This window comes from Salvia splendens, chromosome 12, assembly GCF_004379255.2.
Source record: "Salvia splendens isolate huo1 chromosome 12, SspV2, whole genome shotgun sequence".
Lineage (NCBI taxonomy): Eukaryota > Viridiplantae > Streptophyta > Magnoliopsida > Lamiales > Lamiaceae > Salvia > Salvia splendens.
The window spans coordinates 29,063,327-29,078,710 of NC_056043.1; the positions used below are offsets into that span (position 1 = coordinate 29,063,327).

Sequence of the window (15,384 nt, forward strand, 5' to 3'; positions counted from 1 at the left end):
AAGCAAAGGAACACTTTTATTCTCAAATTTTCTCAACTTTTTCAACTTCTCAACTTATTCAAAATGTTACAACTCACCCCTATTTATAGGCATCCTAACACATTCTAGAATTCTCTACTTAATTCTTTTTATATTCTAAATATCTATATTTTTCTCCATAAAAATCTAGATATTTTTAGATAACATCTACTATATTCTAGAGAATTCTACCAAAATATATAGATATTTTTCATCCCTAATTCTAGATCATTCTATAATATCTAGATATTTGTATAATATCTAAATATTTACAAAATCAAGTTTATTAATTAATATTCCAACATCCCCCTTAAACTTGATTTGTTATTCCAAGCAATGTCCTGATCTTGATAAAATCTTCATGCTTGAGTGGCTTTGTGAAAATATCAGCAACTTGATCTTGCGATTTCACATACTCGACATGAATCTCCTGATTTGCAACACATTCTCTGATGTAGTGGTAGCGGATGTCGATGTGCTTGCTTTAGTTGTGGAATACTGGATTCTTGGAGAGTGCAATCACCGACTTGTTATCCACACAAATAGTTGTTGTCTCCTTTTGTGGCCACCCCGAGCTCCGATAATAAACTTATAAGCCAAAATGCATGACAAACACTGAAGGTGGCTGCCACATATTCGGCTTCACAGGTTGATAAAGTGACAATGGGTTGCTTCTTAGACATCCAAGCGAAGGCAGTGTCTTCCATGTAGAACACATATCCAGTTGTACTTTTTCGGTCATCGGTATCTCCAACCCAATCACTATCACTATAGCCAACAAGTCTATAATCATTAGTAGTTGAATATAATAGGCCATAGTCGATCGTACCTTTGAGATATCGGAGTATTCTCTTTGCTGCCTTGAAGTGAGTAGTGGTTGGATTCTCCATGTACCGACTTACGAGCCCTGTAGCGTACAATAAATCCGGCCTTGTGCAAGTTAAGTACCATAGGCTTCCAACCAAGCTCTTGTATAGTGTCGGATCCACCTTTTCCTCTTTATTGTATCTTTGATAGCTTGACCCCGCATTCCAACGGTGTGTTGATTGGTTTGCAATCCTCCATTTGAACTTCTTTAGAATCTCCTTTGCGTAGATGAATACTCCATCTTCAAGTTGCTTTACTTCTACTCCGAGATAGTATGCCATCAGCCCGATGTCTATCATCTCAAATTCCTCAGTCATGGCCTTCTTGAATTCTTTGAACATGCTTGGATTGTTTCCTGTGAAATTGAGATCATCCACATACAAGCACACTAATAAGATATCATTTCCTTTACTTTTCACATAGAGCGCATGCTCATGTGGGCATTTGGTGAAGCCATTATCTTCAAGATATTTATCGATCCTGGTATTCCACGCCCTTGGTGCTTGCTTTAGCCCTTATAAAGTTTTCTTCAACTTCATAACTTTGTCTTCTTGTCCATTCACCACGTAACCATAAGGCTGATTTATGTAGACTTTTTATCAAGAAGTCCATTCAAGAAAGCCGACTTCACATCCATTTGATAAATCTTCCATCTATTCTGGGCTGCAATAGATAGTATTAGTCTAATAGTTTCTAAGCGAGCGACAGGACCAAATACCTCGTCATAGTCGATTCCAGCTCTTTGGCTATATTCTTTTGCGATGAGTCTAGCTTTATATCTTTTAACTTCACCGATGGAATTCTTCTTAATTTTATACACCCACTTAACTCCAATGGCCTTGTGTCCCTTTGGTAGTGTCACCAGCTCCCACGTGTAATTCTTCTCTATGGCTTTGATCTCTTCATCCATCGCGACTCGCCAATTTTCACTTGTTGTAGCTTCTTCAAAGCTAACTGGTTCACAATCAGCAAATAGGCAAAATAAGGTGAGATCTTCTAACCTTTCAGTGTCGTCATACACTTCATCCAAGCTTAATGTGCGTTGTGTGGCTCTTTCATTCAAGAAAGATGGTCGCGAGCCTCCAACTGATGTAGGAGATGTAGGTGTAGTTGTTTGTTCTTGTTGCACCTCTGCCACCTGCTCGATTGTTCCTTGATCTCCAAATGGAGGTATGAAGGTGGAGTAATTGTCCGTGCCAAAATCCCGTACTCCTTCTTCATCGAACTCCACGTCTTGGCTAATCATGGTTTTCTGAGAAGTTGGATCATATAACTTATAGCCTTTAGTGTTAGAGTCGTGCCATATGAAGATGAATGGCTTGATTTTGTCGTCGAGTTTACTCCTCTTCTGATCTGGTACATGTGCATAGGCTTTACTCCCGAATACTCTCAAGTGGGCGATTCCTGGTTTTCTCCCGCTCCAGGCTTCTTGAGGCGTCATTCCCTAGACTTTTTGTTGGAGACCTGTTAGACAGGTACACGGCGCACGCCACTGCTTCAGCCCAAAGCTCTTTAGGTAAATTCTTAGTCTTCAACATGCTTCGAGTCATCTCAACAATGGTCCTGTTCTTGCGTTCAGCCACTCCATTCTGCTGGGGGGGATCTCGGGACTGTTAGTAGCCGCCGAATTCCGCTTTCTTTGCAAAATTCTAGAAACTCCCTTGATGTGAATTCTCCACCTCGGTCGGTCCTCATTGCTTTGATTTCTAGAACATTTTCTTTCTCGACGGCAGCCTTGAACTTCTTGAAATTGTCAAATGCTTCTGATTTCTGCTTCAAGAAGTATACCCACGTTTTTCTTGAAAAATCATCAATGAAAAGTAGGAAATAATTATTTTTACTGAGGGAGCTTGGCTTGATTGGTCCACACACGTCTGCATGGATTAACTCCAATGGCTTCTGAGCTCTCGAACTCGACTCCTTTGGGAACGGCTTTCTGAAGTGCTTCCCAACAAAGTGTCCTTCACAAAGTTGATCGGGGGGCTCGATAGGCGGTAATCCTCATACCATTTCTTTATTTGATAGTAATTTTAAGCTACCAAAATTCAAGTGCCCAAATCGAAGATGCCATTGCCAATACTTATCTTTATAACATGCTTGAAGACACTTCACCATATCATTTTGAACATTTCATAAAAACATTCTATTCTTGGACATTGGCACCTTGGCGATTAAATCATTTTTGCTATCTCTTATTTAAAGGCTATAATCTTTCATATGAATGTTATAACCTTTCTCTAAGAGTTGTCCAAGACTCAATATATTATTTCTCATATTGGGCACGTAATATACGTTAGAAATGAAATCATGAGTCCATTCTTTAGACGAATTAGAATCTTGCCTATTCCTTTAACTGGAATTTTAGATTCATCGTCAAAGGAGACATTGCCACTTACTGATTAATCAAGCTCCACGAACATGCTCTTGTTCCCGCACATATGGTTGCTCGCTCCTGTGTCGAGGTACCACATATCATCTTTCCTTCCAGCTTCTCCTTTATAAGCTAGAAGAATACATCCATTTTCTTCATTCGTATTCTCCACGCAATTGGCCTTCTCTTCAACTTTTGATTTTGTGTCTCTGCACTCGGAAGCATAGTGCACATATCTATAACAACTATAACACTTTATTTAAGATTTATCGTACCTCGACTGTGGGTTGCTCCTTCCTCGTCCTATACTTGGGGACTCTTTTCTTTCTCCATTGTTTGCAAAATATCCCCGACCACATCCACGAGCATATCCTCGACCACGACCACAATCTTGTCTTTGTCCGCGACTTCTTCCTTGTCGACCACCACCATTGCCCGAACTTTCTTCTTTCTCCTTTGGGCTTACTTGCAACTTTAAAAGTTTCTCCACAATTTCTTGTTTCTTCTTTTGTTTCTCCTCATATGCTTGTAGCGAACCCAATAAGTGATCGATAGTCATTTCCTCCAAATCTTTAGTTTCTTCTATTGTAACTACTATGTGCTCAAAATTAAGGGTTAAAGAGCGCAGTATTTTCTCCATGATTCTAACATCCTCCAATTTTTCACCATTCCTTTTCGTTTGATTTGATACCGCTAAGACTCTTGAAAAATAATCCGAAATTGATTCGGACTCTTTCATATGTAAAGACTCAAATTCTCCTCTTAAAGTTTGAAGACTTACCTTCTTTACTCGCTCCGCACCAACACATGAGATTTGGAGCTTCTTCCTCGCTTCTATGGCGGTACTTGCACTTAAGATCTTCTCAAAATCGACGTCCCCTAGAGCTTGGTAGATGAGATAGAGAGCTTTCTTGTCTCTCTTTCTCGCATCTCGCAATCTATCCCTTTGTTGTTGGGATAGATCGGTATCGTCTGGCGGCTCCTCGTAGCCACTCTCCACGATCTCTTAAACGTCATGGGCTCCCAATAACGCTTTCATCTTGATACTCCAATTATCGAAACTGCTCTTATTGAGCATGGGGACTTGGAACGACGACAAGTTAGCCATACTATAGGTAGGAACTTATGGTTCTGATACCACTTTGTTGGAATATATAGGATATATGTTGGAAGAGTAATTTAGTTTGGAGGAAGTATTTGAGAGGAGAATGAGTGGAATATATGGAAAATGATTTATGAGAGGTTGGTTATGTGGAAAAGCAAAGGAACACTTTTATTCTCAAATTTTATGAACTTTTTCAACTTCTCAACTTATTCAAAATGTTACAACTCACCCATATTTATAGGCATCCTAACACATTCTAGAATTCTCTACTTAATTCTTTTTATATTCTAAATATCTAGATTTTTCTCCATAAAAATCTAGATATTTTTAGATAACATCTACTACATTCTAGAGAATTCTATCTCTAGTTAATTCTACCAAAATATTTAGATATTTTTCATCCCTAATTCTAGACCATTCTATAATATCTAGATATTTGTATAATATCTAAATATTTACAAAATCAAGTTTATTAATTAATATTCCAACGTAATACTCCCCCCATCCCAAATAATTTGTCTCAGTTTTCCATTTTGATGTGTCCCACATAATTTGTCTCAGTTTTCCATTTCGATCCATCCCATATAATTTGTCCCACTTCAAAATTACCAAAAATGGACATAAAAGAACCACTCCATTCGCCCACCCCACCATTCAATGTGGGACCCCTTTCCACTACATACCTTCATTTAATATAAAGTCAAACAACATTTCTTAAAATCTGTGTCGGGTCAAACTGACCCAAATTATCTAGGACGGAGGGAGTAATTAATAATGTGTGATATTCTACGTTCTATTTATAGATTTTATTTATATACACGGTAGTATCAAAATAAAAGCATAAAAATTAAGTTCTAGAGGTTATATATAATGTACATGTATGCATTGGGACACGATCCTGGAAACATTCATTAGACTAAGCATTCACGATTTAGAGTCTTATTTATTTCAAATTAGATAAGTGGGTCGCACACTAAATTATTATTGTCACATTTCATTAAAAAAATCAATGTATAAAATGAGATTAGTATTCCACTAATTTTTTCCATCAATATTCTTTTACATCTCTTAAAATCAACATCAAGTCAAAGTGGGAATTTATATCATAGATAGAGGAGATATATAAGGGAAACTATAAAATACTAAATAAGGAATTCATACTCATATCATTTTCGACCTTAATTATTATAAATCTTTGCAAAATAAGTAGCATAAATCTTTTCAATATTCCGACCAGAGTTTATTTAATTGATCCGAAATTAAAGATGATATGTCAACATCAATTAATATTAATCAGAAATATTGCATGGAGGCTGAATTATTTACTCACCCTGTATTATAATTTGAAATATCAAAATATTCTGTCACTAACAGTAGATTTTTTTATTAATTGTATTCCTTGCTCTAGAAAGTTGATGGGCTTGCCGGATTACCCCATATATATATACCCTATGTCTAGGGTTTTGATCCATGCAAAACCATTCTTAATACAAAAATGCAGAACCAAGCATACAAAAGTCATTTTTAGGTCATTGTAAGCTTATTTTTACGTCATTATAGTAAGGATGACATGAAATGATCTTAACATGACCTCAAACCCAAAGTTTATAATATGACCTAAAATTGCTTTACAATGACCCTCCGTGCTTTTGTTTAATTATTGACCATTGGATTGTCAAATCTCATGGTCAGGATTTGGTCTGGATTTTGTATTGAGATCAAGTTTTGTATTGATCATTTTCCTATATATATATACTCATATATATATATATACTCATATATATATATAGGAAAATGATCAATACAAAACTTGATCTCAATACAAAATCCAGACCAAATCCTGACCATGAGATTTGACAATCCAATGGTCAATAATTAAATAAAAACACGGAGGGTCATTGTAAAGCAATTTTAGGTCATATTATAAACTTTGGGTTTGAGGTCATGTTAAGATCATTTCATGTCATCCTTACTATAATGACGTAAAAATAAGCTTACAATGACCTAAAAATGACTTTTGTATGCTTGGTTCTGCATTTTTGTATTAAGAATGGTTTTGCATGGATCAAAACCCTTATTTCATCCCAAACGATGAGAGTCTATTAATGTGTCGTCATTAAGGAATTAAATTCGCAAATTGAAATTTGAGAGCAAACGATGAGAGTCAGTTGTGCCCAACAACCCAATATCTAATAGCACAAGTAATTAATAAATATTCACATGGGCTAGGCCCAATAGGTCTTATTCCTAAAAGGCAGCTGTACTGGATCTGTCACCACCAAGCTCACTATTCTACTCTAAAGAAAACGTGAAAATAACAAATTAAGAAAGTCAAACTAACAAAAAACTTAGCTAGATTTGGATGAGACCTACATTAATAGTAATATTTAATAAAATGAGATGGTGTGAACAATCTTTTATTTCGAGTTTAAGAAAGAGCAATGCAGAAGCATCTTCCCATTTTACCGGTCATTATGGCCATGTATCACATTATACCACGTTCTTGGCTTGAAATTTGCGATCTTCTCTGTTATCTCAACAATCTGTGTTTGTTGGGATGGTTTGTAAATCCGAGTAGAATTCTACCCATTATAGAGTAAGACTCACAAAAACTTATAAAAGCAATAATAAGTGTTCATAAAAATTAGAAAATATAAAGCACATTGTTAGAAAAATAAGTGCATACAATACAAAAAGCAAGAAAAAATGAGATTGTGTGTGTGGGCATTACCATGCCGGGTCCTTCCGCAAAATAAATTAAGCATTTGCATTATTAGATATGTGCAGGGGTAGAAGAGCGAAAAATAGTACTCCTTCTGTCCGTCCCAAAGTAGATGTTACTCTTTTCTTTATAGTTTGTCCTATAAAAGATATTACTACTATATTTTATTTTTCAGAAAAAAGTTCTCTCTCACATTAATATATAAAACTATATTTTCTCTCATCACTCAACACTCAAAGCAACATCTCCTAAAATATCATATCATCACCCAAATATGAAATCTATTATGGAACAGATGGAGTAGTAATATAAAGAAATTTTAAGAATTTAAAATGGGGCGTGCACTTATGAAGGAAATTTGAAAATTCAAAATAAAAAATTGAATAACAAAATGGTATAAATAAAATATATTTATTGAGGGTGAGCATTTTGACTCTCGTGCTCCTCAAGTAGCTCCGCCCATGGTCCATATATGGTCCATAATCAACGAAATTAAAAGGATCAGAACATAATGCATATGAAATTTGTACGAAAATAATAAAATAAAACAAATTAATTGTAAGTTGAGTCGAGGTTCGTCACCTCAAACTTGATCTACGAGGTAAGTAACTATATACTTTTATGATTGTTGACTTTCATGCATGACCAAAACCAACTATAAATAGGTGCCACCACAATACATAACACCACCACACTAAAAGCAAAACCCTAATCAAAAGCAATGGCCACTTCCCTCCAAACCCTAATTTCTCTTCTTTCCGCCACAGCCCTAATCCTCACCGTGGCAACCGCGAAGCGTCCGCCCCCCAAGGGGACGGTCTCCTTCTCGTACGACTTCCACGGTGTGCAACCAACTGGCGTAACCTTACAAGGCGACGCCAATTTCCCATCCCAAGACTCTTACCTCCGCCTAACCAAAACCGACTATTCCGGCAACGCAGTGGAGCTCAGCGTCGGCCGAGTCTTGCACACCAAGCCCGTGCCATTTTGGAGTAAATGGGCATAAAATACAAAAAGCAAGAAAAAATGAGATTGTGTGTGTGGGCATTACCATGCCGGGGTCCTTCCGCAAAATAAATTAAGGATTTGCATTATTAGATATGTACATGGGTAGAAGAGCGAAAAATAGTACTCCTTCTGTCCGTTCCAAAGTAGATGTCACACTCTTCTTTATAGTTTGTCCTATAAAAGATGTTACTACTATATTTTATTTTTCAGAAAAAAGTTCTCTCTCACATTAATATATAAAACTATATTTTCTCTCACCACTCAACACTCAAAACAACATCTCCTAAAATATCATATCATCACCCAAATATGAAATTTATTATGGGACAGAAATTTTAAGAATTTAAAATGGGGCGTGCATTTATGAAGGAAATTTGAAAATTCGAAAAAAAAAATTGAATAACAAAATGGTATAAATAAAATATATTTATTGAGGGTGAGCATTTTGCCTCTCGTGCTCCTCAAGTAGCTCCGCCCATGGTCCGTATATGGTCCATACTCAACAAAATTAAAAGGATCAGAACATAATGCATATGAAATTTGTACGAAAATAATAGAACAAAATAAATTAATTATAAGTTGAGGCAAGGAAAACCCTCGCAAGATAAATTTTGTTCCCACAGGTTTTATGTCAGAAGCCTACCCAAACTTACGGAAACAACAGAATCCTTAAATCCAACCAAACACAATCGAGTAAAACTATATAATACACCCACTAGGTTATACAGATCTCGAGGTTCATCACCTCAAACTTGATCTACGAGGCAAGTAACTATATACTTTTATTATTGTTGACTTTCATGCATGACAAAAACCAACTATAAATAGGTGCCACCACAATACATAACACCACCACACTAAAAGCAAAACCCTAATCAAAAGCAATGGCCACTTCCCTCCAAACCCTAATTTCTCTTCTTTCCGCCACAGCCCTAATCCTCACCGTGGCAACCGCGAAGCGTCCGCCCCCCAAGGGGACGGTCTCCTTCTCATACGACTTCCACGGTGTGCAACCAACTGGCGTAACCTTACAAGGCGACGCCAATTTCCCATCCCAAGACTCTTACCTCCGCCTAACCAAAACCGACTATTCCGGCAACGCAGTGGAGCTCAGCGTCGGCCGAGTCTTGCACACCAAGCCCGTGCCATTTTGGAGTAAATGGGCGAAAGCAAACTTCGAATCCACCGTGAAATTCATCGTCACGCCCAACACCAACTACGAGTACCCACCGGCCGACGGCCTCGTTTTCTTCATAACGGCCCTCAACTCCACCGTAAACGAGCCCGGTGGCAGCTTCGGAGTCTTTGATCAATCCGGCAAAAACCCCTTGGTTTTCGCAGTGGAATTCGACATCTTCATCAATAAAGATTTCGATCCAAACTATCGCCACGTGGGGATCGACATCCAATCGCAGGTATCCAGCGCCACTACCGCCGTCGACGACGCGATCGTCGGTCAGGCGGTGACTGCCACCATCAACTACGATGCAGCCACCAACTTGATAAGCGTTCGTGGCAGCGCCGGTGGAAAGGCCTTTGAGGTGAGCTATGTGTATGATTTGAGCTCGTTTCTTCCTGAGCAGGTTCAGGTCGGGATCTCCGGCGCCACCGGAGGATTATCCGCTATTCACGACCTCATCTCTTGGTCTTTTACTTCCTCCATGGGGCGCAAGAAACATAATTGAGACATTTTACTGTTTTAGTTTGAGTTACACATAAGGTTAAGTGATGGAGTATGCTCTAAATAAGTCTGGAATGATATAAAATGTAATGTTTCGTATCTCAAAATTTTACTTGTTTCGTAATGTATTTGTAAAATGCGGATGTCATTAAGAAAATATACGTGACATCCTATGTCACCAATAATAGTATGTTTTCTATTGTTGTATTTTCATTTCATACGGACAATGGGTATCAAATAATTTATCAATGCCGAAAAAGTCATAATATGGACTTCAGTGTTGTTAATGTTATCTAAGAATTGCTCATAACTTGCTTTCTAAAATAACTTACTTTGTGCTAAGAGTTAAATTTTTTTAATTAAATCAGTTCTACTAAAACAGATGGCACCATGAAGAAATTCATTTGACTAGATGAGTTACTTCTTGTTGAAATCAAGTCCTTTTCATTCAGACTACTATCACAATGTCCGAATTTATCCATTAAAAAAAATATTTGCATTATTAAGGACCTGTTTATTAGAAATGGGTCACTCGCCACTTCAAAAGTCTTCATAAGGTGGGAGGATTATCTACACTTAAATAGATTAGATATGATCTTTACCAAGTTGATGTGAGACAAAATTAAAGAGATTTTAACACATCCCCACACGTATGGGCCGGAATGACACATCAACTTGTAGGCACCAAGTCGATGTGGGACAAAATTTAAGAGATTTTAACATGCCCTCACATTTGTAGGCCGGAATGACACATCAAACTTCCATCACGTGGGTAGGCAAGCCAAGATATAAAATTCATCATAGACTTGGATCTACTCTAATCATACCATATTAGAAATGTGTCATTGGCCCCTTGAAATGGCCTCATAAGAGGTAAAGGTTATCCACACTTATATAGACGCTTATATAGATTAGATAGAATCTTCACATGTGGATATGAGAAGATTTTAACACTTTCAAAGCAAATTACTTTAGTTTATCGTCGATTTTATTCCATACAGTTCTTTGTTTTTTTACAATTGCAGTCATTCATAAACCTACCAAAGTGTTAAAACATCACATAAGCAAGATATACTAGTACTAGATATAGTTTGTGTTCAGAATTTTTTTATTTTGCATATATATTTGAATAATTATACTGCTCTCATCGTGTTTAATATATGTCACCAAAGATTAAATTGTATAATTATGGTATTTGGATTTAATTTCTGTCCATCGATTATTTTCTGAATACTTAATTGTCTCCAATACTTGATTTCTTTAATGTGATTATTGAGTTTTTAATTTAATTTTAATAATATAATTAATGTTATTTTAGAATTTTCGGTGATAAAATCACAGCAGTATTGATTGACATCAGATTTTTAGGGTTGACTTCGATGCTTCGAAATTTTTTATTCTAAGACCGGTTTATGCATGCGATTTTTATCATATTAAAAAACATCAAAACATGAAATAAATGTGTTCAGATTGGTAAATAGGTTTCCGTGTCACTAATTTAATTTAGGGTTAGCTGTAATTACGCGAGTGCGTAGTACTATATGGCAAGTTGACCTGGACAAGTTGCTAATATTCATATTGATATATGTTTAGTTTATAAATAAAAAATGGAAAAGAGTAAGTTCATTCTGATTTCCAATTTAATTACGATTTGGGAATCATAAAAATAATTCGATATTATGGTAATTTTTGGAGGATGTGCGTCGGCGTTTCGATCCTCAGTATTTTCATAATTTCATCGGGCTGATTGTGAAGTTGTGCCAGTTAGGAACGCTGGCTGAGTACGACACGACGTTTGAGACGATGATGAATCGTGTCCGTGGGGTTCCGGAATATATTTTGCTACCTATTTATGTGGAGGGACTTCAGCAGCCAGTGAAGATCCAGGTCAAACACCAGAATCCGCCCTCCGTGGCGGCGGCGATGGCATTGGTAACTGAGTATGACGCAAGTGTGGAGCGGCCGACGGCACCGGCAGGAGGGCAGCGCCGTGCCAGGCAGAACCGCGACCAGCGGCAGATGACAACCCAGCAACAGCCGCTGGCGTTGTCGGCGCCACCTCTGAATCGCCCAAACCAGTTGAAAGGGAAGTAATACTCCAAGATGCCGGTGGTGCGGCTGACAGCAGCAAAGCGCGCGGAGCGCTCTAAGTTGGGGTTGTGTTGGTGGTGCCCGGAGAAGTGGGTTGCGGGCCACTCTTGTCGAGGCAGGTTTCTGGTGTACATGGGAGCTGATATGGATTCAGACGAGGATGATGATGATGATCAGGACGGGCAGGGAGAGACGCCGGTTATCTCTGTGGATCTATCCCACATTTACGCCCTAGATGGCATATAGCGAGAGGGGGATATTGAGCTGAGGGGTCTAAGTGGCGACTTGCCTGTGCGCATTCTAGTGGATACAGGGAGTTCCCATAACTTCTTGCATCCTAAGGTGGCAGAAAAATTAGCTTTGCCACTGCAACAGATTCGACCCTTTCGCGTGTACGTCGGTAACGGTGCGTCATTACTTTGTACTCATGCGTCCATACAAACTAGGGTCGTAATTCAAAAGCAGATGATATTGGGAAGGGTTTTGCTTAAGCAGATGCGCAGAGTGACCAGTGATTATATCGAGGGGACGTTGGAATTCTTGCGAAATGGCCGACAAGTCTGCCTTAAGCTCGTTCCACCTTCTGCAGAGGATGTGTCGCTGAAAACGTTTGCAACCCTCCTCACACTCCAGGGTCAGGCGGAGTTGTTTGAATTGATCCAGCTCCCGGCGGCAAAATCCCGAGAGCAGTCGGCGGAGGAGGCGTTGGTTTTTCCGCAGGATCTACCGGACGAGATCCGTAGTGTGCTTGAATCCCACAAGGAGGTTTTCGGGCTGCCGTCGGAAGTCCCTCCTATACGGAAATTCGACCACAAGATTCACCAGTTGCCGAATGCGAAGCCGGTCAATGTGCGGCCCTACAGATACCCGTACTTCCAGAAAAATAAGATCGAGAAGCAGGTGAAAGACATGTTAGAATCAGGCCTCATTCGACCGAGCCAGAGTCCATTCTCTTCGCCGGTGCTACTTATCAGGAAGAAGGACGTCTCTTTCCATTTTTGCATTGACTACAGAGCTTTGAATGCGGTCACCGTCCCTGATAATTTTCCGATTCCAACGACCGATGAGTTGTTTGACGAGCTGGGAGCGGCACGATTCTTTACGAAGTTGGACTTACGCCCGGGTTATCACCAGATCCGAATGAGGGAGGAAGACATATTCAAGACTGCATTTAGGACTCACGACGGGCACTTTGAGTTCCTGGTTATGCCGTTTGGCTTGACGAATGCGCCCTCGACATTTCAAGCGGCTATGAACGCCATCTTCAGGCCTGCCCTGCGGCAGTGGGTGATAGTATTCTTCGATGACATCCTCATCTACAGCCCGACTTTCATGTCGCACATCCGGCATATTCACGAAATTTTATCAATCCTCAAGGCCCACCACTTCTTCGTGAAGCTGTCAAAGTGCACCTTTGCGTGCTCGACGGTAGAATATTTGGGTCACTTCATTTCAGAGGGCCGCCTAAAGGCAGACCCGGCGAAGATCGAGGCTATGGTTGCATGGCCGGTGCCGTCAACCGTGAAACAGCTACGCGGCTTCCTGGGCCTCACAGGGTACTATCGGCGGTTTATCGAGCACTATGCTTCCATCGCCGGCCCATTGACAGAATTATTGAAGAAGGATAGCTTCACGTGGTCGCCCGCTGCGACGGAAAACTTTAACGCCTTAAAGTAGGCAATGACGTCTGCTCCGGTTCTCCGTCTCCCAGACTTTGGCCGGACTTTTTATCTTAAGACAGACGCGTCGGACTTTGGAATTGGGGCTGTGTTACTCCAAGATGGCCACCCGTTGGCATTCTTTAGTAAGAAATTGGGCCCGAGGTGACGAGTGTCATCCACGTACCACAAAGAGTTGTACGCAATTGTCGAAGCGGTGAAGAAATGGCGCCAGTATTTACTGGGTCCGGAATTCGTCATCCGCAGTGATCAGAAAAGCCTGAAGGAATTGTTACAGCAGATCATTCAGACACCGGACTAACAGTTCTACGCCAGAAAACTAATGGGTTATAAGTTCCGCATCGAATATAAAACGGAGCCTCCAATAAGGCGGCGGATGCGCTAACGTGAAGGGACATGGAGGTGGCGGACGGTGAGTCGCTCCCCGAGAAGCCTGCCGACGGATCTGCGGAGGGCGGGCCGTCGGAGGAGTCCGCAACGGCAACAGAGGAGGTAGCCCTGGCCCTGATGGCGGCTGCCCATCCAGTTCCGGATATCTGGGAGTTACTGAAGCTCGAGACAAATTCCACTCCTGAGTTGATTGAATTACAAGCGGCGCTGCAACACGGGAAGGCCGACCCGGCGGTGTCCTTGGTGGACGGGTTATTATACTATAAAAGGCGAGTTTATGTGAGCAAGGATTCGGAGGCGAAGGCGTCACTCTTTTATGAGCATCACTCGTCCCTTGTGGCGGGGCATCCAGGTGTGGAAAGGACGTTTCGACGCTTAGCTGCGTCATTTTACTGGAAGGGAATGCGGAAAGATGTTAAGAACTTTGTCGAGTCTTGCTATGAATGTCAGACGACCAAATACTCGACCCAGAAGCCAGCGGGGCTGTTACAACCGCTTCCTATTCCCTCCCGGGTGTGGGAGGACGTTTCAATGGATTTCATCACGAGCCTACCGTCTTCTCGGGGATTCACAGGAGTGATGGTGGTGGTGGATCGTTTGTTGAAATATGCGCATTTCGCCTTGCTACCGGTTCGCTACAATGCTTTGAAGATTGCGAACTTATTTATTGAAACGGTGGTGAAACACCATGGTTTCCCAAGACCTTGGTATCGGATAGGGATCTGGTGTTCTTGAACGATGTGTAGGAGGATATGTTGCGTTTGAGTGGTACTAAGCTTCATTTTTCCACCGCCTATCACCCGCAAACAGATGGCCAGACGGAGGTCCGGAACCGCGGTCTTGAGCAGTATTTGCGGGCATTCACGGCGGATAGGCCGACTAAATGGGATAATTTTTTACCTTGGGCGAAGCTCGCTTCGAATTGCTTCCACCATGAGGGGCTTGGGATCTCGCCATTTGAGGCGTTGTATGGGCGAGAACCGCCACCTCTGATCGCGGCGCCACCCTCGTTGTCGACTCCCCCTGATGTGGCAGCCTTGATTCGTCAACGTGGGGAGACTATTAGGTTGCTTCGCGACAATTTGGAGCGGGCCCAGCAAAGGATGCGGAAGACGGTAAATAAGCATCGCCGTGAGTTGGAGTTTTGTGTGGGAGACAAAGTCCTCCTCAAGCTACAACAATACAGGCAACATTCGGTGGCGAAGCCTTTGTCGTCGAAATTATCTCGCCGTTTCTATGGACCTTTTGAGGTGCTTGAGAGAATTGGCCAGGTGGCTTACCGATTGAAATTGCCGGAGGGGAGCCGGGTGCATAATGTGTTTCACGTGGGACTGTTGAAGCCATTTGTGGAGAACACTAATATGGCTTCTACGGAGCTGCCAGCGCGTTTTACGAGAGGCAAGCCGGTGGCATATCCGACCCAGATATTGGATCGAAGGACTGTCTGGCGTG

At 40.7% G+C, this 15,384-nt stretch overlaps 2 protein-coding genes across 2 annotated transcripts; one reads left to right on the forward strand and one right to left on the reverse strand.

The window, feature by feature from the left end:
- Positions 1 to 397: 397 nt before the first annotated feature.
- LOC121758612 (secreted RxLR effector protein 161-like) lies at positions 398 to 1,406 on the reverse strand. Its single transcript, XM_042153985.1, has one exon. It carries the CDS (start codon positions 1,224 to 1,226, stop codon positions 549 to 551), a length of 678 nt encoding a protein of 225 aa, XP_042009919.1. The 5' UTR covers positions 1,227 to 1,406; the 3' UTR covers positions 398 to 548.
- Positions 1,407 to 8,975: 7,569 nt separating this feature from the next.
- LOC121757839 (agglutinin-2-like) lies at positions 8,976 to 9,776 on the forward strand. Its single transcript, XM_042153310.1, has one exon. The coding sequence runs from the start codon at positions 8,976 to 8,978 to the stop codon at positions 9,774 to 9,776; it is 801 nt and encodes a 266-aa protein (XP_042009244.1).
- Positions 9,777 to 15,384: the final 5,608 nt, after the last annotated feature.